General features: G+C 46.4%; 1 protein-coding gene across 2 annotated transcripts in view; it reads left to right on the top strand.

Annotated features, from left to right (window-relative positions):
• Positions 1-19,412, top strand: part of WASHC5 (WASH complex subunit 5) — a 47,394-nt gene that overhangs the window by 15,683 nt on the left and 12,299 nt on the right. For both annotated transcript variants that reach the window (XM_082235495.1, XM_082235496.1), the window contains exons 10-23: positions 489-616; positions 976-1,105; positions 3,003-3,115; positions 3,333-3,499; positions 6,849-6,924; positions 8,381-8,491; positions 8,627-8,767; positions 9,434-9,514; positions 11,112-11,213; positions 11,809-11,988; positions 13,393-13,517; positions 13,714-13,876; positions 17,196-17,298; positions 19,294-19,373. In XM_082235495.1, the coding sequence (XP_082091621.1) occupies positions 489-616; positions 976-1,105; positions 3,003-3,115; positions 3,333-3,499; positions 6,849-6,924; positions 8,381-8,491; positions 8,627-8,767; positions 9,434-9,514; positions 11,112-11,213; positions 11,809-11,988; positions 13,393-13,517; positions 13,714-13,876; positions 17,196-17,298; positions 19,294-19,373 (1,700 nt within the window). The remainder of the gene's footprint in view (positions 1-488; positions 617-975; positions 1,106-3,002; positions 3,116-3,332; positions 3,500-6,848; positions 6,925-8,380; positions 8,492-8,626; positions 8,768-9,433; positions 9,515-11,111; positions 11,214-11,808; positions 11,989-13,392; positions 13,518-13,713; positions 13,877-17,195; positions 17,299-19,293; positions 19,374-19,412) is intronic.

Here is a 19,412-nt window from a genome sequence, read left to right as displayed (position 1 = left end):
AACTGATGTGGTTAAACAATTTTTAAAAAAACTTAGACTGAGTTTTAGCACACGTGAAAAACTTAAAAACAAATCCGTATTTCCTGATGAATGGCCTTCAGACTATAATGTAAGTTAAATAGAAAACTATATTTAGTACGCCGGCTCCCTCGGCCACTAAAGCGAGATGAGCGCCGCAACCCCAGAGTCGGCCACGACTGAACCTAATGGTCAGGGGTCTCTTTACCTATATTTAGAAAGATTCCCCCCCCCCAAAAAAAAAGCATTTTATTTTTAAAACCCCATTTAAATCAAAAGAATCCAATTTAAATTTTAAAAAAATCATTTTTAATTTTTTTAAAAAATCATTTATTTTTATCCTCCCTGTTTTACGTTCATGCGACCAAGAGCACATTAAATCTTCTCCGTTGAGATCGTTGAGGGGGAAGGTAGGTGTTGCATCACAGCAGCAATCGAGGAAGCCTTCACTCTCTGCTCTTTTTCCTTAGCTTACGATCCAAACAACAAGCGCCTCCGCCAAATAAAGGACCAGGTTCAAACAGATTCCAAGTACAACCCCAAGATCCTTTTCCAGCTTCTCCTGGATATAGCACAGTTCGAATTCATATTGAAAGAGGTAACGAAAACATCCTGCATACATACACCCTATGCCTAGAATGCGCTTGTGAGAGAACCGTACACAAGTCAGAGGCTTCCTTTGACATTTCCACTGCAATCATCTGTGCTGCTGAAGAAGCAAGCATCTTTTTATTCGTTAAAGTGGCTTGCCTCTTCAGCCCGTAGGGGGGAAAATGCACAGAAACCTCCAGCTTTCCAGCATTATTTTTCTATTTTCAGCATAAACGTTCACCCAAAAGCCTACAACGGATCCCTAGTCTAGATCAGTCCATGCCAAATGGTATTGTTGCTGTCGCTGTAATTTTCCAGTCGCTGCAGGTTGTTCTGTATTAGACTCAAGTCTTGCTTTTTCGTCAGATGTTCAAGCAGATGTTGTCCGAAAAGCAAACAAAATGGGAAAGCTACAAAACGGAAGGATCCGAAAGGATGACTGAGCTGGCTGATGTCTTTTCAGGCGTTAAGCCTCTAACAAGAGTGGAGAAAAATGGTAAGAGCCGTTAAAAAAAAACATATATATTTTTCAGTTTTGGAAATTACCTTCCCAGTGAAACTTAAATGTTTTTACTTTCCTCTACCCCTTTTGCGGTTTCTTTTCATTTTAATTTTTAATACTGCATTTGATTCCATTTATCAGTTAACTCCCTGGTTTTTCTTTAACATTACCTTTAACCGCTTGTTTTATGTTAATCCTACTATTGAACTCAAATGTATACAGAAGCTTTTCAAATATTCCTCAGATTTCCCCCATTCCTTGATGAATTTACTTTCTTCTTGGTTTCTTATTGTTCCAAGAGAACAATTGGGAGCAATTGGGGAGCGGGAAGCAATAATCAATATTTTTCTATTTCCTTTGAGGTAAGCCTTTTGCGAGCTCATTTATATTATGTCTGGTTGATGGGGTTCCAGCTAGACTATGATTCCAACTGGCAACTGGTGCCAAGCAGAAGACTTTCCAAGGCTTGCGACAAAGATTAACCCGTGCTCCTTTAGTGAGAGATGCATGGGGTCTTTTTCATGTCGCCAAGCTTTGAAGGCTCTGCAAAGATTTGCGTTGATCAGTTTGAATCAGTAGCAGCCCAACTCACACCATTGCAAGGATGAACATCTGTGTGCCTTGGTCTTGTGCGCTTGGTTCTCCAGTTCTGCAATGGGGAGAAGAGTGGAAGCGTCAACTTCCATTTTCAACTAACCACGGTTTAGTGTTGCGTCTGAATGAAAACGAGCCACTTTCTGGAACACTTCTGGAACACAGTATATGACAAGCTTAAAAAAAGTGTTTAAGTATAACTTTGTGAAAAATACAGAAGCTTTTCTACTAGGGATAACGGACACAGGTATAGCAAGAGAAGATCAGAAAATATTCTTCTACCATAGGGGCGGCGAGGATCCTCGTTGCTAAAAACTGGAAAAAAGAAACTCTGCCAACAAAAAGGGAATGGCAAGACAAACTGTTAGAGTATATTGAACTGGCTAGATTAACAGAGGCAACTAGAGATCACACTAGACAAGAGTTTCAAAAATCATGGGGAAAATGCAGAGAATACTTCACAAAACAGTGCCCTAAAATACATAGCTGGACTTGTTTTGATTAATGTCTGCAGGAGACTTTGTGGATATTTAAGCTATAATTAGAAAAATCTTAATAATTATTCATAAAGGAAACAGTTTATAAGAAGTAAATAAGGAGGCCAGATACAGGATAAAGGAAATATTTTATTTGGTTGTTTGTATTGTTGTATGTTATGCTCACTGTATGTTATGTTCACGTTTAATGAGGGTGGATTGGGGCTGGTTTATGTTACGTTGTAAATAAAATTCCAAAAAAAAGAAAAAAAAGAAAGCGAGCCACTTTCGTAAACCATGGTTTGAAGTAGACTTGTTTTCATTAACCCTAAAGGCAAACCACAGTTCATCTGGGTTCAGACACAAGAGCCGTGGTCTTAAAAGGGAAATGAAAGTTTCCTCCTCATGGCCACATGGGAGGGGGAACACATGAGCCCAAACTTGGTTGTGGCTCTTCTCATAATTCTAAATTGGGGTGGGGAACTGGTTAGACTTCTAGATTCTGCTGTGCTCCAACTCGCATCTCCCCCAGCCATCATGTCTCAGTGATCAAGGATGGTGGGATCTTCAGAGATTAGCCACTTCTGTGCAAAATTATGGTTTCACGTGCAAGCAGAATATTCACGTACATGTGTATAGCGCAAACTTTAGGGAAACCGCCACCCTCCCGACCCTGAAGCATTTTTGTTTCTTTCAAAATAATTCCTTGATATTTGGATGTTTACAGTTTGTGAGCTGGGGGCTGGTAGCGCTCTCTCTTTTGGTTTCAGTTGCACTAATTTAATAATTTGTCTCTTCTCCCGTTTTCCCACTAAAAACAGAAAATCTGCAAGCCTGGTTCAGGGAAATCGCCAAACAAATAATGTCTCTGAATTACGATGACTCCACTGCAGCGGGCAGGAAAACTGTGCAATTAATACAAGCTTTAGAAGAGGTAAGGGAGAGGAAGCGGTGGTCGTGCCATTTTCTGGGTATAATTTCTTATGTGGATTCAAGCAACATTGTCATAAGACCAGTTGCTATAGAACTCCATACCAATTGGGATTTATTTAAGGAGTAGCCAAATTTAAAATCTCTCCTGTTTGTTTTTAGGGATTTTAATAACCCCCCCCAAAAAAAACCCCACTATGTTTCTAATTCTTAATATGCAGGTTCAAGAATTTCACCAACTGGAGTCCAACCTGCAAATATGTCAGTTCCTTGCTGACACTCGCAAGTTTCTCCATCAGATGATCAGAACTATCAACATTAAGGAAGAGGTTTTGATCACCATGCAGATAGTTGGAGATCTTTCATACGCCTGGCAGTTGATTGACAGGTAGGATCCCAGAAGCGTTTGCATGTGCTTGCTGCCTCTTCTATGGAGTGTGGGGCTCCTATTCTAGTTGGTACCACTGCCTGCTGGCTCCATCCTCAATTTTATTTCAGTATTGCCTTTGTAGAGCTCAGCAGAAAGCAGAAGGAGGACAAAACTAGGATTAGTTGGTTCCTCCTCTCCTTGGCTTTGGCGCCATCTACTGTTGGGCTCCTTGCCTTCTGCCCTACCAGACCCAAAGGGCGCATGCTGCCACTGCCTGTTTGTACAGTCGTACCTCATGTTACGTTCTTTCAGGTTACATTCTGCAGCGACCTGGAAGTACCAGAAAGGGTTACTTCCGGGTTTCGCCCCTCGCGCATGCGCAGATGAGCAAAATGGCGTCACGCATATGCACAGCAGTGGCGAATTGCAACTCGCGTGTGCGCAGATGCGCCGCTGCGGGTTGCGCTCTTTTCATGTTGCGAACAAGCCTCCGGAACGGATCTCGTTCGCAACCAGAGGTACCACTGTACATTGTTTCTCTCTTGGATTCACTGCGCTCCTGACTCGGTGTCTGAGTCAGACTGAAGCAAAGCTGAAACAGATTCTACCAGAGAAAGCAAGGTTGGAGGATTATGAACAAGGCGTGCATGTCAAAGGGAAATGCAACACGGCAGGAGGTAAATATTTGGGGTGGACAACAAGAAAGATGGCGGGTCTTTCTATTGCATTCCTGTCTGGCTTATAGACTTTGCCTAGGCATCTGGTCGGCTGCTGAGAGAACATAATGCTTGATTAGACATTGGTTTAAAATACAACTCCCAGGGATTTAAGATTATTGGTAAGACTCATTGCTCAAAATTGACACATGCGCTTGTTCTGTTTTGCATCGTTTATTGTCCTATTTGTATCAGCTTCACTGTGGTCTAAACCACAGAGCCTAGGGCTTGCCGATCAGAAGGTCAGTGGTTCGAATCCCCGCGATGGGGTGAGCTCCCGTTGCTCAGTCCCTGCTCCTGCCAACCTAGCAGTTCGAAAGCACATCTAAGTGCAAGTAGATAAATAGGTACCGCTCCGGAGGGAAGGTAAACGGTGTTTCCGTGCGCTGCTCTGGTTCGCCAGAAGTGGCTTAGTCATGCTGGCCACATGACCCGGAAGCTGTACACCAGCTCCCTCGGCCAGTAAAGCGACATGAGCGCTGCAACCCCAGAGTCGGCCACGACTGCACCTAATGGTCAGGGGTCCCTTTACCTTTGTTCCCTTTTTATATAGGCTTCCTGAGTACATCTTCGTAGGTCTTTCTGTTGTTTGTCTTATAGGGAACAAACCAGGATCCTAGATCTCAGCAGCAACAGGAAACATTGTTCGGTTAAGCAGACAAGAACTTAAGAGCTGCTTCCTGGTATTACATACCTAGCTTGACCAATCTTAATGCTTAGTTTTTAAGAGAGATGATTATAGATATCCCCATTCCTTACTGAAGAGAAGCCTGTCCACATGTCCCAGGCTATGCCCCCGTTTAGAAATGTAGAAAACATAGGAAGTTGCCTAGAAGGTCAAGCTATTTGTCCACCTAGCTCTGTCTGGTTTTCTCCACGACCTCGGAAGATGCAGGCCTTTCCCATCACGTGCTCCTGAACCGCGGACAGGCGGACCTTGAAACCTTCTGTTGTGGAGCTATGATTGCTCCCTAAGGTTTTACGGTCTGTGGACCTACTGTATTTTTTGCTCCATAAGATGCACTTTTCCCCTCCTAAAAAGTCAGGGGAAATGTGTGTGCGTCTTATGGAGTGGATACAGGTGGGAGTCTCTGCCAGCGCTCCCTTTAAAGAGCCGCGCGGAGCATGTGTGGGCTTTTCCCCTAGGAGGGAGCTTTTCTGGGAGGTGGGGGCAGGGACTGACATGCTGCCCTCTGTCCCTTCCCCCACCTCCTGGAAAATCCAGCAAGAGCTGCCGCGTGCTCTTTAAAGAGTCATGTGGAGCGTGTGTGCGGTTCTTGGGGGCTTTTCCTCAAGGAGGGAGAAGGCACTGATGGGCTGCCCTTCTCCCTCGTCGGGGAAAACCCAGCAAAAGCCGCACACATGCTCCACGCGGCTCTTTAAAGGGAGCGCTGAGCAGAGCCTCACGCCTGCATTCACATCTGGGATGCATACGGGCTCTTATCAGCACTCCCTTTAAAGAACTGCGTGGAGCGTGTGCGTGGCTCTTGGGGGTTTTTCCGCGAGGTGGGAAAAGGGACTGACGGGCTGCACTCTGTCCCTTCCCACACCTCCCAGAAAAGCCAGTAAGAGCCGCTGCCAGGCTCTGCTCAGCGCTCCCTTGTAAGGGCTCCCTTTCGTCCCTCCTCCCGCTTCTCTGGGAAGCCAGTAGAAGAGGCGCTGCGCAGCTATCGCTCTTGCCCTGCTGGCTTCTCAGTGAAGCGGGAGGAGGGCCAGAAGGGTTTAAAGCAAGAAAAGCGAGAGCCGCTTACATGCTCTGCGCAGAATTTTTGTTGCTTTCCCCCTCTAAAAACTAGGTGCGTCTTATGGAACGAAAAATACGGCAATTGTCAGGAAAAGGGAGAACATTTTGCAATGGGGTGCCTGCCAGTCAGACTCCACTTTCAAATGTGAGGCAAGCAGGGTTTTAGGCAGGGGTCTCTACTTGGAGATGTCACAGCCTGAATGTGGGGCTACCTTTGAAGGTGACTCGGAAACTACAACTAATCCAGAATGCGGCAGCTAGACTGGTGACTGGGGGCGGCCGCCGAGACCACATAACACCAGTCTTGAAAGACCTACATTGGCTCCCAGTACGTTTCCAAGCACAATTCAAAGTATTGGTGCTGACCTTTAAAGCCCTAAATGGCCTCGGTCCTGTATACCTGAAGGAGCGTCTCCACCCCCATCGTTCAGCCCGGACGCTGAGGTCCAGTGCTGAGGGCCTTCTGGCGGTTCCCTCATTGCGAGAAGCAAAGCTACAGGGAACCAGGCAGAGGGCCTTCTCGGTAGTGGCGCCCGCCCTGTGGAATGCCCTCCCATCAGATGTCAAAGCGATAAACAACTACCTGACATTCAGAAGACATCTTAAGGCAGCCCTGTTCAGGGAAGTTTTTAATGTGTGATATTTTAGTGTATTTTTGGTTTCGATGGAAGCTGCCCAGAGTGGCTGGGGAAACCCAGCCAGATGGGCGGGGTACAAATAATAAATTATTATTATTATTACTATTTCTGCACACAACATGCACGCTGTACCACTGAGCTATAGCCCTGAACGACAGTGTCTAAGTGGTGTGGCCGTGTGTAGCACTACCCTGAGAACAGGATCATGGAGGAATGACTTCAGGTGCTCGTTCTGATCTTAATTTCCCCTCCTCCCTTTTTTCCCCCAGTTTCACATCTATCATGCAGGAAAGCATCAGGGCAAACCCATCTATGGTAACGAAACTCAGGGCCACGTTTTTAAAGGTAAGTAGGAAAGGGGGCTTTAAGAAAAACTGGCAGGAGGCGGGCGTTATTAATTTACTTTTGCAGAAACCAAAGGGTGTTTCCTGCCTATAACGCCTCTGCGCCAGCCAAACGGATCTTGGTCATCTTTCAACTCTCAAAGTGGTGCTTCCTTAAGTGAAATTGCAGTGGGGTTTCGAGCATGGGATTCTTGAAGCCGCCTCCCCCCCTCCCACGTTTCCGCTCTCTCCACTTCCAGTTTGGGATTCGAGTCTAGCCCAGCTGGGCCAAAAACAGGGTTCGCATTCAATTCCTGATGCCCCGCAAGCCAATCAATTTTACTTTGAGTATTGCTGGCATCCATCCATCTCGAGAGACAATGGAGTGCGCCTCCAGGGGTGAAGTCAAACCACTGGAGAATCACAGTGCCTGCTGTGGCTGCAGAGACCGGTAACTCGTAGCTGCTGCCTCCCACATAGTTTTTGCTGCGTTACCAGCATCAAATGGACCTCTGTGGGTCGCAGGCCTGGGTATGGAGGTCCTGGGCTGCCCACACAACAAGGCCTGCCCCCCTTTCAGCCTCACTGATTTGGTCCAAAGGAAAGCAGAGCAATATGTTTGGCACTAGCTGGGCTGGAAGGAGGCCTACAAGGTACCATCCAACCGCCTTAGGGACTCTATTCCAGATTTATGCAGCCTCTGCTTCTTAGCCTTTTCTTCTGAAGATGTTCCACAAGGCAGCAGGTTAACTTTGAATATAACTCATGGTTATCTCACCTGCATTAGCAACAGGGTGGATTTGATTTAAATCACATCTATTTAAATCACTAGTCAGTAAGACTTTATTTAAATCATATATTTTTTTACGGAAAGACTCATTCTTGCTGGTATAATCTTAATATTTACAACTAGATGAAGGTTTCATTTTTTGGAATAATAAATTTCCAGAGTAGTTTTAAAAGTTATATCAAAAATTACTGATTTGGTTATACTATTAACATAGACAGTTAACTTATTAAACCTCACAATAATTTCATAATTAACGTGTTTATATGTGGACAACTTTTCTGCTGTACAGTACTTTGTTGGAAGGAGAAAAGCAATCATTTCCTTAGTAACAATTTAAACAATTTATTTAACTAAAACAATAACATTATAGCATCTGTATCCATGTTTGTTAACTGATGTGGTTCAACATTTAAAAAACAACAACCTTAGACTGAGTTTTAGCACACGTGAAAAACTTAAAAACAAATCCTAATTTACTGATGAATATCCTTTGGACTATAATGTAACTCAAATAAGAACTACCTTTAGAAAGGTTTTTCCTCCCAAAGCATTTTTTTTAATCCAATTAAATCAAAGAAATCCGATTTAAATTTTTTAAAAATCTAATTTTCGGGGTTTGTTTGTTTTTAATCATTTATTTATATCCACCCTGAATAGCAACCTAAACCCTTATTCCTTCTGCTTCTAGCTGGCTTCAGCTCTCGATATGCCTCTGCTTCGCATCAATCAAGCCAACAGCCCTGACCTTCTGAGCGTATCTCAGTATTATTCGGGTGAATTGGTTTCCTACGTGAGAAAGGTAGCAACTTCCTCCTAATCCTGTTTTCTTTTGTTTTTAAAAAGGGAGGGTGGATATTTGCTTTTGTTTTACACCTAAAGAGAGCCGTTACTAAACCTGTGTCCGTTCTTCCTGGGATTTGCCTGGGGGGGAAAGGTTTTGCAGATCATCCCCGAGAGCATGTTCACATCCCTCCTGAAGATTATAAAACTGCAGACTCACGACATCATTGAAGTGCCTACCCGCCTGGACAAAGACAAGCTGCGGGATTATGCCCAGCTTGTACCGCGATATGAGGTGCGTCGTAGCTTTTAAGAGGTCAGGGACGCTGGAGGAACCGGGTTGATAGGAACGAGAGGCACAACAAATGGTTGCAGCGTGGAGTTATCCTCTTCAAGGCTCCATTCTGTTCCGCTCCCACTCAGTTTTCCTTTCTCCTCCCACATAAGTCAACTGGTGCCGTGGCTGCTGAAATAAAGGAGGTTTTTCAGCAGAGCTGAAACGAGCTCCCCAGGCAGGAAGCCCTCAAACCCAGCCCACCGATACTTTTTGATGATGTCTCGTGAAACCACCCTGGGACTCTGTAAAAAAAGCACTCTGTAAATGGAATAACTAATTTCATCATCATCATATAATTTATTATACCCCGCCAATTTGCCTGGGTTTCCCCAGCCACTCTGAGGGGCTCCCAACCGAATATTAAAAACACAATAAAGCATTAAATATTAAAAACTACCCTAAACAGGGCTGCCTTCAGATGTCTTCTGAAAGCCAGGTAGTTGTTTATTTCCTTGACATCTGATGGGAGGGCCTTCCACAGGCGGGTACCACTACTGAGAAGGCCCTCTGCTGTGTTGTGTTTTGTTTTTATTTAACATGTTGGGAAGGAGGGGAAGCGACCATTATTTGCCCTACTATAGTTGTTGCTTTTTTAACTGCTAGCTTCTCCTCCTGTCCCCAAAGGTCGCTAAGCTTACACATGCCATCTCGATCTTCACAGAAGGCATTCTGATGATGAAAACGACACTGGTCGGAATCATCAAGGTAATCGTTTTGCATTGCATCAGGCTGGAGAAAACTAGAAAGCTGTGGGTCCCCTAAAGACAGGTGCAGAGTGCGGCAAGGCAAGAATAGGCCTTTTCGGTGGTGGCTTCCATGGGATGCTCTCCCCAAGGAAGCATGCCTGGTGCCATCACTGTCAGCTTTTAGGTGCCAGGCTAAAGCTTTTCCGCTTGCTGCAATGCCAGGGCCCACTCTTTCCATAGTTCCTGTAGGACAAGCACTTTTAGGAACTATATTTCTGAGCATTTGGTTGTAAACCACTGCCAAGTTGTATACAGTGGTACCTCAGGTTACAGATACTTCAGGTTACAGACGTTTCAGGTTACAGACTCTGCTAACCCAGAAATAGTACCTCGGGTTAAGAACTTTACTTCAGGATGAGAACAGAAATTGTGCTCCGGCAGCAGCAGGAGGCCCCATTAGCTAAAGTGGTGCTTCAGGTTAAGAACAGTTTCAGGTTAAGAACGGACCTCCAGAACGAATTAAGTTCTTAACCCGAAGTACCACTGTATTATGGATTTACAAGTCGCCTTGAGACATATTCTCGTGGAAAGCTGACAAGCGTTATAACAAACAATGGAAGCATTTCTGAGAAGCAGCTGTGCTCAGACTGGGAGGAGGAGGGATCTGGAGGCTGATGGGGTAACAGGGCTTAGGGAGTGGGGGGAGTCTCTGGCAGAATCGGAGGCAGAAGCTGAAGTAGCTGAGGCAGAAGTTGAAGTGGGAGAGAAAGGAGGCGGAAAGACGGAGTTGAGTCATCTGGTGAAGAGGCATGGGTGTCTCCCTCTTCTGCTGCAACTACCGTATTTTTCGTTCTATAGGATGCACACGACCATAGGACGCACCTAGTTTTAGAGGGGGAGAACAAGTAAAACAAATTCTCTCCCTCTCTGCGCAGCGCCCCTTCCATTTCTCCTCCCGCTTGGCTAAAGGGGCACTGCGCAGAGGGGGAAAGCTGCGGAGCACCTCTCCAGCAAAGCGAAGCCAGGAGAGCAAGAGTGCACACCGACCCCTCTCGCTCTTCAGGCTTCAGCGAAAGCAACACGAAGCCTCCGGAGCGCAGCGGGAACGCTCCCGCTGCGCTTCGGAGGCTTCGCATTGCTTTCGCTGAAGTCATGGAGCCTGCATTCGCTCCATAAGACGCGCACACATTTCCCCTTAATTTTTGGAGGGGGAGAAGTCAGTCTTATAGAGCGAAAAATACGGTAATTCCTCTGGTCTCCCAGAACCAGGAGAGGCATGAAAAGGGCAGAGGAGAAGTTAGCTTCACGCAGGCACAGTCTCAGATTGCTTGGGGGGGGGGAGAACCCTGGAGAGGAGGAGACTTAGATGGCTGTGGGGAGGCAGGGTCCTTGAGTGTCAGCAACTGCTTCATGGCTGCCAGACGTGCCATAGGTGAGTTGCTGTGCTGGTTAGGCCTGACTCCTGTTTTTGTTAATAAAGAATTAACTCCAAATTGCTCTGTGTGATTACTGCCGGCTTGCTCCTGTCACACGGCTACAAGGTTTTGCATTGACATTCGTAGGAAGTATGTGGGGTTTTGTACATAATGTCTTCTGTCTTTGTTTTCTCACCTTAGGTGGATCCCAAACAGCTGCTAGAAGATGGTATAAGGAAAGAGTTGGTGAAACGAGTGGCGCTAGCACTGCACAGAGGGCTTATCTTCAACCCCAGAGCCAAGGTGCCAAACACATCCCTCAATTTCCCCCATTTTTCTTTCCTTCTCTACATTCACTTGCCGTGACCAGTTGCTATGACAGTTATATGGAGGCTTCCTTCCTTCCTTTGCTTGCTTATATTTTCTTTTCAGATTAGGGCTCTGCTCTCAAGATTGGTTTGCATGCCATGACAAAACGTGGTCAAGAGAAACCACGGTTTACTGTGAGCAAGCTGAGTGCTTGTGCATGCAGCTCAGATTGCCCTCGTTTGACTCCTTCGCTCCAAGCAGGAACCAGAGTTCTGACTTAGAGTTGTGTGCAAACCACAGTTTGGAGAGTTTCTCTCCAAATTACCTAAGATACAAATCCAAGAAAAAACCTAGCTTCCTCCTGTGGTTTGTTTGGAGAGAAGAAAACCGTGGGTGTCAAGAGTTTGTGTAGGCTATAGTTCCCTGTGACAGGCACTACAGAAACTCTTGCTTAAATTGCATTTGTTACTTTGGTGTCTAAATCTTTTCTCTGTCCCCTGTCCCAACCTTGCTGATTACAAAAAAAATGATGAACTGTAAGAGAAGTAAATGCTGGGTGTCATTTTCATTTTCTTCCCTCTTTCCACAGCCCAGTGAACTCATGCCCAAGCTGAAAGACATGGCAGCCACAATGGATGGGTTCCACCGCTCTTTTGAGTATATCCAGGATTATGTCAACATCTACGGCTTGAAGATTTGGCAGGAAGAGGTGTCCCGGATTATCAATTACAATGTGGAACAGGAGTGCAATAACTTCTTGAGGACCAAGGTACAAGTTATTCTTGGCAATGAGCTTCATAACTGCTCACAACTGCTCTTAATCTGAGCAGTTCGAAAATATTGACTCCACACAAACCCTTTTTTTAATGTGTTTGATCCTACAATCAGCTCCACTTGCAGATTTAGCGATAAGGGGTGGAGTGCCCGGAAAGATATAGAGTTGGAATCCAAGTATTGGTTGCACTGTGACCACAATGCAAGCCAGCCCAGGACAGTTTGCTTGTGCATCAGTGAAAGATTTAGAATCGGGCTCTTAGCTTCAGAACCTAGGAAGCTTCCTTTACTCTGCTGGCCCATCCAGCTAAGTGTTGTCTACACCAGGGATGGGGAAAGGGTGGCCCTGCAGATGTTGCTGGACTCGAGCTCCCATCAGCTCCAGCCAGCGTTGCCAGTAATCAGGGACGATGGGATTTGTAGTCCCAACAACATCCAGAGAGTCGCAGGCTCCCGATCCCTGGTGGTCTCCACTGACTAGGAAGCAGGCACCTTCCCGGAGGCAGGGATCTTTCCCAGCTCTGTTTGGGACATGCAAAAGCAGATTCTCTAGGGCCCTTCCCCAGTTAGTCTGTGTTGTTCCAGTTGCTGTTTCCAGATACCTGCAGCAAGACTTATTGGGCAGAGGAGGGAAGGGTGATAGGCGAAGCTGAAGATGACTTGCTGTTTTGTTGTGGATGGTACATCCTGAATGGATTTCAGGCACCAGTAGAGGGCAGCAATCTGATTTAGGACTGGTGCTCCACCTCATCCGAAATGAAGAAGGTCTACTAAGCATATCTTGCTGAGGGGCACCCAAAATACAGTGGTACCTTGGGTTATAGACTCTTTAGGTTACAGACGCTTCAGGTTACAGATGCTTCAGGTTACAGACTCCGCTAACCCAGAAATACTACCTCAGGTTAAGAACTTTGCTTCAGGATGAGAACAGAAATCGCGCGGCGGCAGCAGGAGGCCCCATTAGCTAAAGTGGTGCTTCAGGTTAAGAACAGACCTCCAGAACGAATTCAGTTCTTAACCCGAGGTACCACTGTACAGAACGATCGCTGCACAAAGGCAGATGTAATAGCAACATGGGGTGGTATCCAGCTAATATGTTCCTACAGTGCAATGATTTCCAAAATGGAACCTACCCCCTTTCTCCTCTCCTCTCCTCCAAATCTGCTCTGTGGGGTTGAGGGAAGCCCCAGAACAAATTGAAGCGTAGGGCGGGGGAAGTCTTTTGCACAAGCAAAAATCCTTCTACTGATGGAACGCATTGGATACAAGCCATGGTTTTTTGAACCTCGAAGCAAAACCGTTTTGTAAAATACCGTACCACTAATAATGCCGTAGTTGTTGTCATCGTTGTAATGAAAGACAGGCCTTAAGAGTTACTTCCAACCTGCGTATCTTTCAGATCCAGGACTGGCAAAGCATGTATCAGTCCACACATATCCCAATACCAACATTCGCACCTGTGGATGAATCTGCTACCTTCATTGGCCGGCTCTGCCGAGAGATCCTGAGGATCACAGACCCAAAGTGAGCACCGTGTGCAGCTTGCATATTGTTGTCCAGGTTTCTGAAAGCCTGGCATTTGCATAAACGTATTATGAAAAGTTTGGGATGAACATTTACCCACCAGAATTGTGGGGGAGGGGGGAGGACACATGGGAAAGATAAGGACTTAGGCATAGAAGTTTCATGGAAGCCTCTCCATCCTCTTTGCCTCTTGCAGAAGCGCCTGCTACATTGACCCCCTGAACACCTGGTACGATCTGCGAACGCACCAGGAAGTGTCCAACAGCCGCCTCTTTTCCGAAATCCAGGACACCCTGGGCACCTTTGGCCTGAATGGTCTTGACAGGCTTCTCTGCTTCATGATTGTGAAAGAGCTGCAGGTAACCCAAGCGTAGGGTGCTCCAGGAGTTGAGCAAAAGCAGACCGCTGCCTGGGGAGGTGCAATTCCAGCATCTTGGGGAGAGAACTGCCCTCTGTCCTTTTGGATTTGCCCAATTTTCCCATGCCATGCTTAGTTACGCTACCTTCAGCGAAAACAAGAAAATGGCCTTCAGTCACCCTTTGATTGCTTACTATGATGTTGTTAGGTTGTTCATCACCTAGCATGGCAAGAACGCCTGGACAATTCTTACTTAGTACTACCATTTAGCAATCCATCGCTTTATAAGCTATAGGTCCATGTTGGCTAATATTGTCTCCCAGCACGTCATATCTCTTGGGACAGGGATATTTCCCAGCGCTTTCTCAACCTGATTCTTCTAATTCAGTGCTTATAACAAAGGACACTATGTACCGTATTTTTCACTCTATAGGACGCACTTTTTCCCCTCCAAAAATTAAGGGGAAATGTGTGTGCGTCCTATAGAGCGAATGCAGGCTGCGCGGCTAAGCCCAAAGCCAGAACAGGGAGACGGAGGGCTGCACAGCGCTCCGTCTCGCTGTTCTAGCTTGGGAATGGCTGCGCAAAGCCTCCGCAGGGCAGCGGGGTGCCTTCACACTGCTCCCCTGTGGAGGCTACAAAGGCTGTCCCTGAAGCCTCAAGCCTTTGGAGTGCAGCAGGACCTCGCGCTGCGCTGCAAGGGCTTTGGGTCAGCAAAAGGAACCCGAAGCCTTTGGAGCGCAGCGCGACGTCCCGCTGCGCTCCAAAGGCTTCAGGGATCTTAGAGGCTGGCGGTGGGGGAAAGCAGCGCTCCCCCCACCGCCAGCCCCACAAGCTCGGGGGGCAGCGGCAAGGCCATTGTCTCCTGCCGCACCGCACCCTTTGAGAACCACTACTCTAATTGGGCATGTTTGGGTTGGAATGTGGGCCTTTTTCGCGCATGGCTTCTGCTCAGCCTCTGAGCTATGGCCGCTCACAATCATCTCTGTGCCAATGCAAAGCTGCACATTCAAGGGGGGTGAGGTCAGCATAGGGCATGGACAGGGGACCTGTAACCTTCCATATGCTTTTGGACTCCCAAGTCCCTTCAGCCGCAGTCAGCATTTCCAATGGTATGGAGGGATAAGAATTGTAGGCAAGGTAAAGGACCCCTGGGCGGTTAAGTCCAGTCAAAGGTGACTGTGCGTTTGCAGCGCTCATCTTGCTTCAGGCCGAGGGAGCCGTCCACAGACAGCTTTCTGGGTCATGTGGCCAGCATGACTAAACCACTTCTGGCGCATGGAGGACCGTAACAGAAGTCAGAACACGCAGAAACGCCCTTTACCTTCCTGCCACAGTGGTACCTATTTATCAGCTTGAACTGGTGTGCTTTCGAACTGCTAGGTTGGCAGGAGCTGGGACAGCAGCAGGAGCTCACCCTGTTGCGGTGATTCGAACCGGCGACCTTCCGATCGCCAAGCTCAAAAGGCTCAGTGGTTTAGACTGCAGCGCCACCCACGTCCTATGAGAGTTGCAGTCAACATCTGAAGGTCCACAGGTTCCATTCCTGCCATAAGACAGTATATAGCTATTGGCAAAACCTATTGGTGTTTCGCAACTTTCTGACTAGTTGCAAGACCTTAGCCAGCCCTAGCAAAGTAAACGCAGAATCCACAGAAACAATTGGCGACTTGACTGCAGACAGGATGGACGAAGCAGGAACCAGGAACTTGTAGTTAGGTGTTTATTATATACAGTGGACTATTTACAGGAACAGAACACGGATCTTTTGCTAGCTTTCTCTTACATGACTCACAACTCCTACACTCAAACTTGTACTAGCTCACATTCCAGTTAGTAGGCCATTAATTATCACTCCCTTGGGAGAGCTTGACCAATCAAGGAGCTATCTCCATGCCTTCTGTATCACCAGGCAGACTTACTCCTTCACATGACCTTTTGGCTGTCTGCCAAATCTTAATTACCTCTGTGTGAGTAGCTGCACGTATTCAGATTCCCAACAATAGCCTCTTGTCTTGGGTATACATTGCTCCAGATGTGCAGCGGGCATGTGCATTACCTGGGATCGGAGCTCCTTCCATGTATCTCACAGAAGGACTGAGTGATTCTGCTTTCATGGGCTGCTCTCCTCTCTCTTTCCAAAGCCTGCATAGCCAAAGTTGCTGGATCTGTCAATTTGAGGGAGGAGGCACGGAAATTGAATCGCCTTCCAGCCGCTCCAGCAGCATATCTCTATTCCCCCACACCCAGAAATGCAAGAAGGGCTTTTAATCTTGCTAGTAGTTCAGCCTTGCCCTCACCGGTTCTGGAAGGCTCCTATAGAAGGGTCCCGTATGAACAGAGACTTTGCGCCTGCCCATCAGGGGAAATAGGAAGCCCCGAACATATATATTTTAGATGTCCTTTTTATGTTGAGATCTGTAGAGACACCATTGGTCCTTTGCTGAAGAGGCTCGCCGATCTTTCAGACAAGTCTAAACTTAATTCTCTCCTCTTAGGCAAAGATCATAAGACGACCTGGCTGGTAGCCAGATTCTGCGCCCAGATTTGTAGGCACAGATCATCCTCTAGAATAAAATAGCTTAATAGGGAAATGCTGAAGTTGCCTCAGGGTCCATTTTTTATGGTAGCCCAAATCTCAGTTGTAAGGGTGAATGTATATATCTCAATTTTAACTCACGAACTACTGCTGCAATCTGCTCCGATTGTATATTTTATCTTTTATCTAACGCTGTTTTTATTGTGTTATGTTGTGTGAGCTGGTCTTTGACCGTAATAAATTATCTTTCTGAATCCCCTTCCAGCTAAGGACCAGGTGCCCAGAGTTGCTGAGATGGTGGGAGAGGATGGATCATGCCCTCAAGCTATAGGCGCTTTCTGGAACATTGGTTTCATTTGCCCATGCAGTAGACCTAGGAGCAGGGACGGCCTTTGGTAATCTTTCGTAAAATGGCGCCCAAAATTTGGCACCCTCAAAGGGATCTTTTTCAGTTATGGATCTTCTCAACTTCGCGCCCCCTCAGCTCAACGCTCTGTGTGAGAGAACCGCCTGCAGCGCCCTAAATCCAGCGCCACTAGGAGAATAGGTCACTATTATCCCCATTTTGCAGAGTGGAGGACCGAGGCTTCAGTTTTCTAGGGCCTCTGCTCTGAGAAACTGAAGGCAGAACTTGTTTGCGTCTTTGCAACTTATTATTACTATTTAAATTTGAGACTGGTGCTGATATGAATTGCTTTCTCATGCACATGCTTGAGTGACGGACTTGCTTCAAAGGAGATCGCCAGCTGTGGCCTTAATTGTTCTTTTTGTTTTGCTTTAGAATTTCCTCAGCATGTTTCAGAAGACGGTGCTACGTGACAAAGGTGTACACGACGCCTTGAAATCTCTCACAAACGCTGTCAACCCTTTGAAGGGAATTGTGGGTAAGAATCCTTTCCACCAGAGTTCCAGGCTAGAAAACAGATTCTCAAACGATGAATCGCTTGAGAAGTTTTCAGGAGTTTTGCGGGTAGGCTGCCGTTCTTCTGCAAGGGGGTGCCGAAAATGTTCAGGCTCTTACCTTCAGGCTTCTTTGCCCCACAGACCACTGGGGAACTGCTGAGGCTCCTGCTGGCCTGCTAAATATTTTTTCTTCCTGTTGCAGCCATTGGAATGAGCTGCGCTAGTTACCGCACGATTTTCAACCGTATCTTTCTTCTTTCGTTTCTTATATATTACATTTTATTGCATACATTTTATTGAATGCTGCTCGAACTGCAATAGAATAAAATGCAATACATGCAAAAGGAAAGGAAAAAAGCAACAAAAGTACTGCTAAAAGCCAGTGTGGATATTTAATGCAAATTCCACAGACCACCTGAATGAAGCTTGCGGGCCACAGTTTAGGAATCACTGCATTCAGGAGTTGGAAGATAAAACCGCAAGGGATGGTATCCTATCTATATACAGTGGTACCTCAGTTTATGAACTTAATCCGTTCCGGAAGTCCATTCTTAAACCAGAAGTCCGTTCTTAAACCAAGGTGAGCTTTCCTATAGAAAATAGTGAGAAATGGATTAATCCGTTCCAGACAATGTAAAACAACCCCTAAAACAGCAATTTAACATGGATCTTACTATCTAACAAGACCATCGATCCATAAAATGAAAACAATAATCAATGTTCTGTACTATAAGATAAATAAGACAGTATTGTAGATGATGAAAATTAAAAATATTTTTTTCTTACCTGCGCTGATAGTCATTAAACGAAAAACAAGCCATTCACAAAAATGAAAACAAGTCACACAAACAAAAATTCAAAAAAATAGCAAACACCAAATATCACCTCAGAACACTGTTGAAACGGAAGGCTTTAATTAACGATGTGGGGGGACTCAAACGAGCGGGGCAAGGGCAGAAGCGGGAGGGAAAAGGCTTAAAACAGGCATAGGGAAACTCGGCCCTCCTGATGTTTTGAAACTACAGTTCCCATCATCCCTGACCACTGGTCCTATTAGCTAGGCATGATGGGAGTTGTCCCAAAAACATCTGGAGGGCGAGTTTGCCTATGCCTGGCTTAAAATAAAATGGGGAGGGGATGCAAACGAGCCGTGCAAAGGCAGAAGCGGGAGGGAAAAGGCTTAATTACTATGCGGGGGACTCAAATTTGCTGCGCAACAGTGAAAACGGGAGCACGTTCAGCTTCCGGTGCAAATTTCGAAAACCAGAACCCCTACTTCTGGGTTTGCAGTGTTCGGGTTCCAAGGTGTTCGTGAACTGGGCTGTTCGTAAACCAAGGTACCACTGTATGTATTTATCTTACTGTTAATCACCTTTTGACATGATGGGAGATGCACAAGGGGGCAGGGGTGTAGGCGTCACAGTTTTCCAGGCTACAGATACTGTGGTTCGTGTGATTCCATGTAGGAAGGGAGGAAGCACAATTTGCAATGCCAACCCTTAAGGTGGATTCTGAGTAGCATGGAACCTGTAAAAAGGTAAAGGGACCCCTGACCATTAGGTCCAGTCGTGGCCGACTCTGGAGTTGCGGCGCTCATCTCGTTTCATTGGCCGGGGGAACCGGCATACAGCTTCTGGGTCATGTGGCCAGCATGACTATAAGCCGCTTCTGGCGAACCAGAGCAGTGCACGGAAATGCTGTTTACCTTCCCGCCGGAGTGGTACCTATTTATCTACTTGCACTTTGACGTGCTTTCGAACTGCTAGGTTGGCAGGAGCAGGGACTGAGCAACGGGAGCTCACCCCGTCGCGGGGATTTGAACCGCTGACCTTCTGATCGGCAAGTCCTAGGCTCTGTGGTTTAACCCACAGCGCCACCCGCGTCCCTATGAAAACTGTACACAGCCTAATAAAAACACGGAGGATTCCAATGATAGGGCTTTGTGTTTTCCCCCCTCCCTGTTTTCTTTATTGCAGCCAATTGTGTCAAGGTGTATTCCACAGCAGTCACCAAAACGCAGAGGATATGGCCTGCATACCTCGATGCGATTATGAAGGTACTTTTGTAATAATGTTCATTACACGTGGGGTAAGGC

Source organism: Podarcis vaucheri (assembly GCF_965113315.1).
Source record: "Podarcis vaucheri genome assembly, chromosome: 8".
NCBI lineage: Eukaryota > Metazoa > Chordata > Lepidosauria > Squamata > Lacertidae > Podarcis > Podarcis vaucheri.
Note: the sequence above shows the minus strand (reverse complement) of the source record. Positions and strands in the feature narration are given on the sequence as shown.